Source organism: Octopus sinensis, linkage group LG9 (genome assembly GCF_006345805.1).
Source record: "Octopus sinensis linkage group LG9, ASM634580v1, whole genome shotgun sequence".
In the NCBI taxonomy this organism is placed as follows: Eukaryota; Metazoa; Mollusca; class Cephalopoda; order Octopoda; family Octopodidae; genus Octopus; species Octopus sinensis.
The window spans coordinates 1098196-1113007 of NC_043005.1; the positions used below are offsets into that span (position 1 = coordinate 1098196).

At 36.5% G+C, this 14812-nt stretch overlaps 1 protein-coding gene across 9 annotated transcripts in view; it reads right to left on the reverse strand.

Moving 5' to 3' along the window:
* LOC115215691 (tyrosine-protein phosphatase non-receptor type 4) overlaps window positions 1-14812 on the reverse strand; it is a 603270-nt gene that overhangs the window by 124732 nt on the left and 463726 nt on the right. For all 9 annotated transcript variants that reach the window (XR_005000546.1, XM_029784972.2, XM_036505713.1 and 6 more), the window contains one exon: window positions 10265-10382. Coding sequence is in view for 8 of the 9 variants with exons in the window: in XM_029784972.2 (XP_029640832.1) it covers window positions 10265-10382 (118 nt within the window). In the remaining variant the exon portion in view is untranslated. The remainder of the gene's footprint in view (window positions 1-10264; window positions 10383-14812) is intronic.

Genomic DNA, 14812 nt, shown 5'->3' on the forward strand with positions numbered 1-14812 from the left:
GAAAAGGTTACAGAGGTTAAAAAAAAAAAAGAAAAAAAAAAAGAAAAACTATTTTTAGCTAATAGCAAGACAGAAATTTCCTGCATTTAGTGGAGTGGTGTCAACTGACCTGTTCATTGTAGGTTTCTAAATAAACAGAAATACCCAATAAAATCAACAGGTATCATCTTACTGTTTCTTTTGTCTCTTCATTGATTGTATGTTTTAATTATTTTTTTCAAATTTGTTATATTAATGTATTTGTCTGCATGTGTTTACTTTATGCGTATTTCAGTATCATGTATACCTGACATGTATTTCTGTACATCGTTAATATATATGTGTATGTGTGTCTGAAAACTTCAAAGTTGAGTAATGCTTTCATGCTTGGATTTGTAAATTATAATAAGAATAACACTGGTCAACAAAGAATTTGTCCCAAGAAAAAGAATACCCGTATCTTGTATGTTTTTGCATGCAGAATTCAAAAATAATGTCAAACTATCTGTAACACCCACAGTTTCTCTGTTCCACGATATCCTTCTCAGTTCCTGTTACGTGGACTAAATTTCAGTTAAGCTGTTGAAATGTGAAGCAAAGGGTTTAAGAAATACTCCTTATTTGAATGATTATGAATAGAATTAATCTAGTGAGATCATAAATCCAGCTATCTGAGTCAATGAGTGCCTGAATTTTGCAATACTGAGTCGATGAGTCATCGATGCTTTGTCAGTATTGTGCTTGAAGTGTAGGTGTGCGGTTGTGTACTAAGTTCACATTTTCCATTCACTTTCATAATGCCAAGAAACTGTATGAACATCACAAACAACTTTTGTTGTATATGAAAAATATGTAAAATATGAAGACAATTGATGGAAAATATCTATAATAAAATTCTAATTGATAAATATGAATTTTTATTAAAATAAAACAGGTGGGTGAAGTAAATTATGCGGCTGTCATGGTAACAAGCTGTAAGTGCCTCACTGTCTGCTGATTGGCTAAAATTACCCAAATTTGTCAACTTTCATTCCAAATGACATCAGATTCTTTAATTTATGAGATAAAGTAATTGGTTGATCATAATCAAAATTCAAAGTGGCATCCATGCACCAGAATTGGAAGCAATCTGAACAAAATTAAAGGGGACTCATTTTGTGAATGAAACTAACTATATCCTTATATTATTATAAGAATATAATATAATATATACTATGATGCTAATAAATTTAAAATTTTAATTTTTGAATTGTCAATTGTTATACATCTCCATTTTCTATTCATTTATATAATTTAATATATACCCATGTAATTTGTCAAGTTATTTTTCTCTGCAAGATTGGGTATTTAACTGTGGAGCCAGCAAAAGATTGGATGCTTTTCATCCCTATTTTCCTTGGATTATTTTAAATATATATATGCATATATATATATATATATATATGCATATATATATATATATATATATATATATATAATACCCTCACTAAAACAACCATACTCTCTTCCTTCAGGGGAACCGCTCACAGCCTCTAACAATATCAGAGACCTGGGTGTAATTGTTGATGACGATCTCAGTTGGAGTGGAGTGCACACATTAACAAGAAGGTCGATATAGCTCGTAGGATGAGTTCCTGGATCTTAAGAACTTTCCGGTCCAGAGAACAAGGTGTCATCATACCACTTTTTTCCTCCTTTGTACGGCCACACCTTGAATACTGCTGCCCACTGTGGTCTCCTCACACAAGACAAAACATCTCCAGAATTGAGTCACCCCAGAGGGCTCTCACTAAACAAATTGAAGGCATGGCTGCTCTCGATTATTGGGATCGCCTTAAAGCCTTGAAACTTTACTCCCTCCAGCGTCGCCGTGAGCGGTACATCATTTGTACGATGTGGAAAATATACCGCCAACTTTGCCCAAACGACCTAAACATTAGCTTCAAGGTTCATCCAAGACTTGGACCACGGGCTATACGTCCCCTGCCCAATTCAAGATCACAACATACATGTACACTGCAACATAATTTCTTTTCCTCAACAGGCCCTGCCCTATTTAACATTGTCCCGAGGGAGATCAAAGAGGAAAAGGATCCCATCAACTTTAAACAGAGTCTGGATAGATTCCTTCAAAGAATACCAGATAAGCCACCCATAATTGGATACAACTCACCCAACAAGAACTCACTACTTGAACAAAACTTGACTTAAACAAAACTTGACTTAAACAGGATTCGAATAATCCTATCAGGTGGTGCTATTAAGTTAGACATGGCCTGGACCAATCTCTGGTCGAAACATATCTAAGTTTATCTAAGTTTTATATATATATATATATATATATATATATGTATGTATGTATATATATGTATGTATATATATATATATATATATATATGTATATATATGTATGTATGTATATATGTATATATATATATATGTATGTATATATATATATATATATGTATATATATATATATATATATATGTATATGTATATATATGTATATATATATGTATATGTATATATATATATATATATATGTATATGTATATATATATATATATGTATATGTATATATATATATATCATCATCATCATTTAACATCCGTTTTCCATGCTAGCATGGGTTGGACGGTTCGACCGGGGTCTGGTAAGCCATGGAGATGGAGGCTGCACCAGGCTCCAATCTGATTTGGCAGTGTTTCTACAGCTGGATGCCCTTCCTAACGCCAACCACTCTGTGAGTGTAGTGGGTGTTTTTTACGTGCCACCGGCACAGGAGCCAGCGCAGGCTGGCAAATGGCCACGATCAGTTGGTGCTTTTAGGTGTCACGGACACGGACGGCAGTCAGGCGACGCTAGTAATTGCTACGTTCAGGCGGTGCTTTTTATGTGTCACTGGCACTGATGTCTTAACTACAATTACCATTCGAATTTTTGATGTTGACGAACTTGACTCAACAGGTCTCCTCAAGAACAGCAGGTCACTCTAGGATCCAAGGTCAGCACAGCAGGCCGTCCTGCAAGCCATGAACCCACTTAATTTGTCGGGTCTTCGAAGTCACAGCATATCTCCAGAGGTCTCGGTCTTTCATCATAGCCGCTGTGAGGCTCAAAGCACAAAGGTCATGCTTGACCACCTTGTCCCATGTCTTCCTGAGTCTACCTCTACCCCAGATCCCTTCAACAGTTTGGGAGTGGCACTTCTTCACACATCTCTCCTCGTCCATCCTTAATACATGACCGTACCCATGCAATCGTCTCTCTTGCACACTGCATCCAATGCTTCTTATGCCCAACATTTCTCTCAGGACGCTTACACTCTGTCATGGACACTGACATTACACATCCAGCGGATCATGCTAGCTTCATTTCTTTCAAGCCTAGGCATGTCCTCCGCAGTCACAGCCCACGTTTCACTGCCATGGGTGGGGGGCGGGGCACGGAATGTGTGGGTGAGCTTGTGTGTTTCAAGTAAGGGTGGATGAGTATATACATATAGGCACATGTACGTGGGTGTGCGAACGCGCATATGTATGTATGGACATGCGCGCTTACATGATTGCTATGAACATTTTTACTCCCTTACCATTACTCCCTCCCCTCACTTAGTGGTCATTCAAATAGCTCTTTTGTCTTAATAGCGGTCAATCACACAGTAATTTCCCTTTGTTTAACGGTCATTTTCATAGCATTTTTTTCAATGGCCCGATAACTGAAGAGGTGCCGGTGTGGGTTTCCACCCTGACATCTGGAACTTGGAGTTTTATCATGGCTACCAAATAATAGCCACATTTTATATATATATGCTTTTGCTCCTTATTTCTCTCTCCATCACGGTTGCTGGCTTGTTTATATTTCTCTCCCTACACCTGTTCTTCTGTTCACCACTCAAGATACAAGGCCTGGCTATTCGCAAGGAACTCACCGTTACCCACCCCAATACCCAATGTCAGAAGTCTCTCTCTCTCATTTTCTCCTTGGTTAGTAGCAAGCCTCTGTCTCAGCTCATCACCCCATACATGGATAAACAAGCCTGCCAGTAGGTCCCTTCCAGCAGCAGTGACAGCCATAACAATCTCATATAACAACAGTATTCTTCTTTGCGTTTGAGCATTTGGAATCCTACTCTATTTCTACTTTATTTTCTGACTAAATTTTTATGGATTTTGATACACTATATACAGCAAATGTTGAGAATAAGCAAATAATGAATGAATGATGGCAATTTTAATGAAACCATCTGCTGGCCAAGCACAATTGAACTTCTTTTATTCTCCACAGGTAGAGATGCTGCAAAACCCTGATCAACAAAGAACCAAGCAGCTCCTCCTTCTTTTGTGTAGATTCCAAAACAGAGCAGCAACTTTTAAATTTAGGTGCAATGAAAGGTAGGCCTAGTGAGCTTATGGAGATGCTGGAGCGAAGATGAGTGGATGTGTGTCATGTGCTAGAGGTAACAAGGCAGGGATCTTCAACTGAACTCCTCACAGGTAGAAGACAGCAGTTCAAACTTTTCTGGGTGAGCAATAGTGATGGCAAGGGTGGAGTGGGTGTAGTCAGAGTATGTGATAGGATAATTAAGTTAAGACTAATCATAGACAGCACAAGAGTAACATTATTTTGGCATAAGCACCACAGGTGAGGTGGGTGGGAGAACAGAAGGATCACTTCCACGAGACTCTTCTGCTGCCGAGTACCTCAACTATAAGTGATGGTGACCTCATTATCATGGCTGGTGACTCCAACAGACAAACATGTTGGACAACACATTAATAGCTTTTGCAATGTACAAGAAGGCTATGGTTACAACATGAGAAATAAAGCAGGTGTAAAGCTCTTACCATGTGGTATTCTAGCTATCCTAATTTAAACCAACTGGACTACAACATCAGGTAACCAACCAGTGAGATAGTGACCAATCAGTGACCCTACACTGTCAATGACTCATTGAAGGTTGCTACCATGCACCACTGGACTCTGGCAGACTGGTATTTACATGGTTGTCATTGAGATTCAGGTCAGTAGTATTGAATAACCTGTTTCTTTTAATATATCAAGCTGAGTATGTGTATCAGTTTTCTGGTAAATATTTTGAGTATGAGAAATTAACACAACACAATAACAGGTGCTATTATGGCATCTAAGGTTGCAGCGATCAAAAGGACTTGTACTCACAAGGAACACACACACACACAAACATCACTTGTTTTCAATCTGTGTTTTCTATACCCAAGTCTTGTGTATAGATTTGTGTATAGAAAACAGAGACTTGTGTATAGAAAACAGAGACTTGTGTATAGAAAACAGAGATCAACTGTTTTCTTTTTTTGGGGTGGGTGGGGGGGGCACTCTCCTAGTATAGCCCACCTTTCTGAACATTCTAATCTTGAATATTTGAAATATATTTTCATAAGCATATATCCTTATATTTATTATGAAGATGTGAGAAACTGTGATGTTCATGCCTTTCTTGTTATTAGTAACATATTACTGGATACTGAAACTACATTGTGGACATTTAATGAATAGTATGGATTTTTTCAAAGTCATTCTCCACCTAACAACACCAACAGCAATAATAGCTAGACAACATGAGGAGTGAATCAGCAGAAAAGGGTAAAAAATTATAAAAATAAACAAATATTCAAAACATATTCAGAAGGATAAGGCTGTTTTACTTTAAAGAAACTTATATAAGACAATTCAAACAGACGAAAAACAAGAAAAACATAAAAGAAAGATCTCTTTTTTATATATTTCAAATCTTTGGACAATGGACAAGAGTTTAAAATATAAAATAAGAACAGTAATAAACGAGTGAAGAAAAAATATATAGTGTGTGTGTTTATTTGGCAAAAAAACCCCCAAAAAACGACCATCTCGAAATACAATAAAATCTTTTTTTTTATTTTCATTTAATTTTCTGGCATGAAGCTACACCTTCTCAAGAACCCAACAAGGAAATCCGAGATACACTTCCTCAATACACCTTATTCTTCTCAGCTCTTAACTTAAAATTGAGCCAGAGCCAAGATAATGTAATGACAAGAAAAAAATCCTAATTAATACCTAAGGAGTGAGAAAAAGAAAACATTAACTCAATGACTCGTTAGCACTACTTTAGTCTCTACCTCAACTAGGTTAGTTTTAATTGGGTTTATTCTTTGAGCCGATAGCTTCCCTAAGCAATTTCCATCATTTCCAGTTTTTGATATCACTTGTGTTTATTGATATAGGGATTTTCTTATAATATGATACCAAGTATGAAAACAACTTCAAGGAGAACAGCAACATATTTGCAGTGTCACCAATATTTGCCAAGATTAGATTAAATTGATATTTAGTTATTGAACTTATTACCACCACATAATGATTATTAATTAATTAGATTTTTTCCCGCTCATTACATTATGCAGACAACCCTAATAAGCCTTATTTCTTTCAATGTTATCCCCCAGTCTGGCCTAGTTGGAAATGAGATATTCATATACAATGTAGAATTGTTAAATGATCAAAGTCTCTAGGCCCTTAAAAGAAATTAGAATTTCTAACATAAGTACAAGGCTTCAGTTTTGGTAGCAGAGAGAGAAAATTAAATCTGTGTCAGAACGGTTTTTAAAATTCTTTTTATTTATTGACTCTGAAAGAATGAAAGCAAAGACAATTTCAGTGGGATTTGAACTCTAAATGTTAAGGCATGTGACTAAATATGACAGGCTATTTTGTTTCATGCTATACTGGTTCTGCTACCCCACTTGCCTTTTATGATAATAAAAAGGAAATCGTGCAAGCAAACATGCAATGGTTGGAATATTGGCGGTCAGCTATCTTCTTCATCATTGTCCTGTCGCTCTTCAGCCTGTGACATTCACCTGATTTATGGATATCCTTGAATGCAATTTTTATTCACAGTTGACATCACATCTAATATATTTCTCATAGTGCTGTCAGTAATCTGAAACTCTTTGTTGTCGAGGTCAGGTTTTGTTAAGGTTTAGTAGGCAAACAACAATAGCTCTGGGACCACTGAGATATTTCTCCAGATCTGTGTGCAGATTGCTGTGATCTTTTAGTCTTTCTGCTAAGTTCTTACTGCTGTTGTTGTTCCCTTTAATGTGCTGCAAACAGTCGTTTTTACCTTTACAGCAAGTTGCTTTTAATACTGAGTCTGACTGTAGAGGTAGCTATAGCATGGATATCATCTTTTAAGGCAGGCAAGATTGAAGTAGGACCATTCACAGTCATTCTTCAAAGATGAGGGCTAAATCTCAGAAGAAGCAAGCAGCAAAATGGATCAACAACCGAACCAATATATGGCTGATCACTTTTATTGTAGAGGTTAAGAAGCATAAAGTTTTGCCAAATATTAAGCATCACACTGATTCCATTAGGAATGTCAGTTGAATTTGCTGCAATTTCACCATTCAGTCCTTAATGGCACCCTTTCCTTGGATGATGGAAATAAAGAAAGGACTTATTTCTTGAGTTGAGAATTTATCTGCGTGGGAAGGACTACGACTCTCAAATTATTTTATAAGAAAAAATGTGAAAAGGATAAGCAAAAGGTGTGTATAGTTTGGATTTTTGATGCACTGACATTATAAACTCAAGTTTAATGTGGTGAGTGAAGTCTGATTTTAAAGTTAATGAACAAGGGAAGTAATTCTTCCAATTTAACAGTTTTATTAAAATTTTTTTTTTGATAATCTTAATAAGTAACATTTAAACTGTTGCATTTTATCCTGTCTTCATAACTTAAGTATATACACCAAAATGATAACAAGAGGGCACTGATTAAAGAGTTCACATCCAGAGAATATTCATCCCAAATTTCGTAATTGTAAAGAAAATTCAAAGAACAAATCAGATGGCAATAGCTAACATCATCATCATCATCGTTGAGGTAGAGAAGTGTTAGAAGATGCAAGACTGATTAAGAATTTAAAGAAATTGAAAAAATATTGAAAGTGTCTCAATATCAGCAGCATTTGAATTTAGAATAGTGAAACAGAGATAGATACTAGATTTCTTCACCATTATTTTTAGAAAGAGGAAGAGTACCTGTAACCATTGCAGATATTCTCAGACTGACAAGGTTGTTTAGTGCAAATTTGCCTAATTTGGTTACCGTATGAAAAATCTGGGCAGAGTGAGAATTCGAGTGGGTTACAAAGATTTGGTGTTTACTGTTAAGTTCAGTTGATGGGCCAATAGAGATGTGATAAAGAAAGGCATCAAATAAGCCTGTAAGGATGTAGAAATTCAGTGGAGATGTTAAAGGAGTAGGAGAGTATAGCCAGTGCATATGTGGGCCGATTGTAGGGAAGGTGTTGTACAATTAGCAAATTCTTAGTAGAGTATGTCTCCAAACGTTGCCTTTATGTCAGTGTGCAAATGAAGCGTGTAGTGTCTGTGATGTGTTTGGATGACACCTGTATGTGGCAAGTTTGAAAAGCATGCAAGGTTGTATGAGTTGTGTCAATGCATAAAAGGAAACATGTAGGAGACAAAAGTGAGGTGAAAGATAGAGAAAAGTGTTGGTAGGATGTAGATTAGAGGGCCTTACTAAGACTCTGGACCAAGACCTGAGAAATGGATGGTAATTGCAGACAGCAGGCTGATATGTTAGACATGGGCAACAACACTGCTCCAACCCAAATTCTCAAGGGTGAGATCACTGGTGTTGTGACACAAGTGACCAAGTCTTAGGCAAAGCTGGCTCTACTAGAGACTGATGAAGGAAACATACGAAAGGGAATAAGGAGAGAATTGTTTACAACTGTTTCAGATGCTACAAGTGAGAGCAATGGAATGATCAGAAACAATATTCTTGTTAGAAATAGGATGCAAAAATGTGTTTCCATAGATTAAAGTAGAAACAGAGAAAGACCTTGAGTTTGGTGACAATAGAAACAGGCTTGAGAGACCTGTGTCTAAGGGTAGGGGAAAGACCACTATGGGAACTGGTTATATTATTCAGTTAGAATATTGGTCGACAACTGTGTGCTTGGAGAGGTAAGATATGGAGTTAAAGAGAAGATGCTGGCTTTAAATGGACTTACTCAGAGGTGATGCTATTTAGTTGTATTCGCAGATGAATGCTTTTTGTTATGCCCTTTTTATAAGGCTTTCTTTTCAAAGAAACTCAAGACTCTTTGCATCTGTGTAGGGGGGAGGTGTCACAGGTAAGTAATATTGCAATGATGGCAGTGTATGCCACTTCATATATGTAGCTTTATCACACAATATGTCACTTGATCAGTCCCCAAACTCTCCCCTCACCATGACTGGGGGTTAAGATTTGGATTCTACAACACCATTATTAGAGTAGCAGTTGATTAGATTGATTCCAAATGTAAAGAACTGGAGCAAATATCAAAAGGTATTTTGTCTTTAACAATTCTGCTGATCCACTACTTTCATATAATGACTGATTCTGCAACATTAGCAGCAAAGAATCAGAAAAACTGACTGAAATTTGGGAGGTGAAAGCTTTTGTCTTCCAATAATCCTGCAGCATGTATTGTAATGGTGGATAAAATGCCTACCACTTGGTGAGGCTTTGAAGTTTTCTCCAGATGTTGGTCATTTTCTTTGCTGTACAGACAAACTGACTGCAAAAGAAGTGTTAGCCTGTGTTAAGATCATGAGCTTTCGTTGGGTGAAAGATGAGCAAGGGCATATCAATCATCTACATTGCTATTTTAAATTAGCAGAATTGAAGCCGCAAACAGTTGAGAGGTAATGATGCAGAGACTGATGGTAAAGGATTGCTAAAAATAGACGAGAGTTCAGTCAAGAACATGGATGGATGAAGAGACTAACAGAATTCAGGAGAGTAAATAATGAAACTTTGTGCAAGTAACATTGATATTAGGAGGAATCGAAGAGATGCGTGCACCAAAATCCTTGAGGAGGGTGATTTCTTGAGATAAATCCTCTTGAAGCAAGATGAGTGATGAGTTCAAAAACTGATGGAGAGAGAGAGGGGGGGGGCATCAACAATCTCCTAGCTTGGTTAAAATTTAACAATCTATGGTAGATAGCAAAAGGAAAAAAAAAATTGAAGATTTTCCTGCTGGTGCAAGAAACTAGATTCGCTAAGTGCAGATATAATGATAATGTGGCAGAAATGAACAAGTAAAATCTTTATGGACTTGACTGTTCTGAGAGGAAGACAAAATAGGAAGAAGATTGCTAAGAAGTGAATACGGGACCACCACCACCACCAAAAAGAAAAGGGATTCAATATCGAATGCAGTTGAAATGTGTACTTACCATGTAACCATCATTGTATGCAGGAAGATCATATAGAGATTCAGGGACTGTATCTTGATCAGCAGCGTAAGTTCCAGCAGTCCTAGTTGATGGCCCCCGAGATAAGAAACCACCATCACTGGAAAGATAATGAAAGTTTAAGTTTTGAGAGGGAGAAGATGAAATATGAGAGAGAGAGAGAGAGAGAGAGAGAGAGAGAGAGAGAGAGAGAGAGAGAGAGAGAGAGAGAGAGAGAGAGAGAGTTTGCATGTAAGTTTCAACAGCCTCTGTTATGGTTGGATGCATTTTGAAACATCACTCAACTTGCTTCTATTGGAAGAAAAATGGGGGTGGGGAAAGTTAAAACTGAGAGGCATTTTTAGCTTGTGCTATTTTCAGCTTATGTTGAATTCATTACCTAAGGGTTAGGACCTATTCTTGGTCCCTATTTTTTTTTCATCGAAAAGATTTGAAAGATTTTTGTAGGTCACAAAAGCACAGTTCCTACTAGCCCCAGCAGGTAAATCTTAACACACAAATACTGTTAAATTTAATTCAAATTTATTTGAAGTAAATTTAACTGTTTGCCTAAATTTTCATTGCCTAACTATAACCTCGGTCACTGATATAGTTCCACACTGCTTAGAGGCCTAAGGTTTTCTTTTTTTCCTTCTTTCATGTCAAGAGACATATTTATTATGTTTATCTTGATTGATTTTTCACTGCACCTGTCATCATCAGTCATCATTTGTCCTTCTTCAGAAAGTAAATGGATATCTTTTAACAACAGGAGAGAAATATAATAAAAATTATATTTAAAAACCCCCCCCAGAAAACTGTAGGACTTATAAAAACTAGCTATCAACAGTCTTTAGCTCCAGTGGAACCATATCAGTGAGCAGGGTGTAGTTGTACAACAAAAATTTTGACTAACTGAAATTAATTAAATAGTTGTGTGTTATTAAAAGACTTTTGCCCAATGTAGTTGCTTCCCTTCCAACACATCACCTCAGAGCAATTCACATATGAAAGAAACTTGTGTACAGCGCTCAGGCAGACAATGGATAATTAAGTTAGTTTCTAGAGCCGTAGATCCACAAGAGCTTGTTGTTAAATGAATGTTTAATGACAGAAAGGGTAGTTAACCATTTATTGCTTTATATTGCATTTTAGAGATATTTTTTAAAGACTGGGTACAGGGTAATCAAATCTTAGGAGCTACAATATCAATACCCACTCAAAAACTATTTGTCATAGTTGAAATGGTCAGTAGATTGGAAGCAGTTTAACTAGGAAAGATACAGGATGCTGGAACCAATGTAGAAACTTGACAAGACAGAAATATCAGTTCAGTTTCCCTTAAATCTTTAAAAGAAACAAAAAAACAATTTTACTTAATGTGATTTTAAGCAAAAAAAAAAAAAAAAAAAAAAAAAAGAAACTAGAACACACAGCAGTAATGCTTCTAACCACAGGCCAAACTTGCAGCTCAACAGCAAAAAACCTCTCATAGGCTAATACCATATTATTATATACTTGGGTAAACCTTGCAACCCCTGTTGCTTTTGTTGCAGAAAGAGAAAAATTATTCCGACTTTTTCTTCTCTTCAACTGAGAAGGCAAAATATTTATTCACAATCCTATTAGCTGTTATTTGACCAACAGCAGATATACAATGATGTACTGTTTGGCAAAATGATGGTGCATAGCAAAATGCCATGCTTGGTAGCTTTTCATTAAGATTTGATCCTGTGTTGGTTTTCATAGCTTCATTTAGATGTATCGATACAGAAACTATGCCATGAAGTTAAACTGTAAAATAGGATGTTGTGATTATTTGTCATGTGGGTGAAAAACAGGGTACTTTGAGTTCAGTTGGATCCTTTCAGTTTCGTTCACAGATTTTTAAATTATTTTTTTTAACTAAACAGTTTGAAACTTTGTATACTTGTGTAATTTCTCACCCAGAACATGGTTTACTTTGAACATTTTTGACAAAATTTCATATTTTAGAAGTTATTTCATGTTAAAGTTGTCCTATTTGGGTAACCAATCAACAACATGTATTCAGCTGAAGAAAGCTACAGCTGTTTGCAATAGGAATCGAAGAGCAACAACTTCCAGGTCATCTCTACCAAATGTCACCACTCTGTTCTATCAAATTTTTTTGTTTACTACCTGTGTTGCATATTATATGATTTTGTTTTTGTTTTGCTTTTTGATCGCCTCTTTGTACATTTGCCTGTGTTAATTTTGTGATTATTTTCACCAATCTGTTGTATTTTATTTTTGTTTACTGCCTGTGTTGCATACTACATGCCCCTTTGCATTTTTACTTGTACAAAGAGGCAATAAAAAAAGCAAAATAAATAAATAAATAAAATAAACAAAGCATGTAATATGTATCACAGACAGTAAATAAAAATAAAATAGAACAGAATGGTGACATTTGGTAGAGATGACCTGGAATTTGCTGCTCTTTGATTCCTATTGCAAACAGCAGTAGCTTTCTTCAGCTGAATACATGTCATTGATAGGCTAAGATTACCCAAATACGACAACTTTAACATGAAATAACTTCTAAAATACGAAATTTTGTCAAAAGTGTTCAAAGTAATCTGTGTTCAGTGTGAGAAATTACACCAGTATACAAATTTCCAAACTGGCTAGTTACAAAAAGAATAATTAAAAATCTGTGTGCAAAATTGACGAGATCTGTTCAGTCTTTTGTCTTAAAGACACTTTGGTTGCAGTTGTAAGATAGACTGAGTCAGAATATGATGGCTTTATTTCTTTGGGGTTTAGAAGAAGAATGATGATCTTGAAAGCTAATTTTGAAATGTAAGCATAAGGGTAGTTCATAAGGGTAGGAACGAAAGTGTCTTTAACCAAGTATTGTAATCCCTCAGGTCTACCACTTATCCTCCTCCTCCTCCTCTGTCTCCATAGATTCACAGACTCTGTACTAAACACACTTTTTCTCATCTCTTTCTCAAGAACTAGAATGCTTTGGAATTTCATCTACAACTACATTATTTTCTTACAGACACTGGCAGCACACAGATTTCCAAACTGAATAACAACAGCATTAATCTCAGCAATATGGCATTGGTGATGGTGGTGGTGGGGGGTTGACAGTGGTGTCATGGATACTGCTCTCCTACACAGCCAACAGCCTTATATATGAAAAAGAGAGAATAGAGGGAAGAAAAGAATAGGAGGGAATGAGAAGCAAAGGATGGGTAGGCAGAGAGAGAGAGAGAGGGTGGGGAATGAAAGAGGCAAAGGAAGAACTGGGGTAGGCAGATAACCCAAAGTAAAGATAAAAACATGACATTCTTTTTATTTTGGTTGACACTTTTCAGCTTCAAATGAAACTCAGCTCCATTGCCTCTCATTTCCTTTCTCTCTTTCACACACACACACACAACCAAAATCCTTTTGTGCCATTTCGTCCTCATAAATATGACAAAAGAGACTTGAAAAAAAAATTCTAAAATAGAAATCAGCTGACTTCATAAAAGTAAGGGAATTAAAAGTTCTGACTCAACAATGAACTGAAATTGAGGTGGGAGGAAGTTGCAGGCAGAGGAGATAGAGTAGTGTGTGTGTGTGTGTGTGTGTGTGCATACACATGCGTGAAAAAACAATAACACAAATGATTGGTGAGAGGATAGATCTAGAAGAAAGGCAGTTTGGTTTTGTGTCTGAAAGAAATACTATAGATGCAATCTTCCTAGTGAGGTAACTGCAGGAGAAATAGTTGCCTAAGAGTAAACCCTTATTCCAAGTCTTTGCTGATATGGGGAAGGTAAATGACATGGTAACAAGTTCAGTATATGGTAATTGCCGAGGAAACTAGGTGGAGAGGAATGTCTTGTGAAGGTTGTGCAAGTTATGTACAAAGGTGCAGTTAATAAAACAAGAGTCACCATCAACTTCAGTGAAGAATTTAGTATGAGGGTTGAAGTCCATTGAGGCTCAATTCTCAGTCTGTTCCTATTCATCATAGTCCTACAGGCCATCACTGAAGAGTTTAAAACTGGCTGTGACCTAGATGTCATAGCTAAAACTTTAGGGGAATTAGAAAGGAAATTCCAGGCATGAAAACTAAACCTAGAATTAAGAGGTCCTAAGGTAATCTTAGCAAAGACATGAAAAGTCTTAGTAAATAGAAAAGAAGCCAGGACCCAGGTATCTTCAGGGAAATGGCCTTATGTGATATGCTGAAAAAGAATAGGAATAAACTCCATATATTGTACTTGATGGATTCACATTTAGTGGAATCACAGGCAGACTATGAGAGGACATAAGCTTCGTTATGAAATCACTGGAAAATGACTTCCTTGAATGTCTAGATGGCTTTCCAAAAATAGATGACAGCTTTTGCTACCTACCTAGGAGCAAAGGGAGTGGCTGCTTTGAAAGTACTGTAGTCAGAATAAAGGGTAGATTGTATGACACATGTGTCAGAACTGCAATGCTGCAGGGTAGTGAGATATGGGCCTTGGACACAGTGGACATGAAAAAACAGGTAAGAAATGAAGCTAGCATGCTCTGTTGGATGTA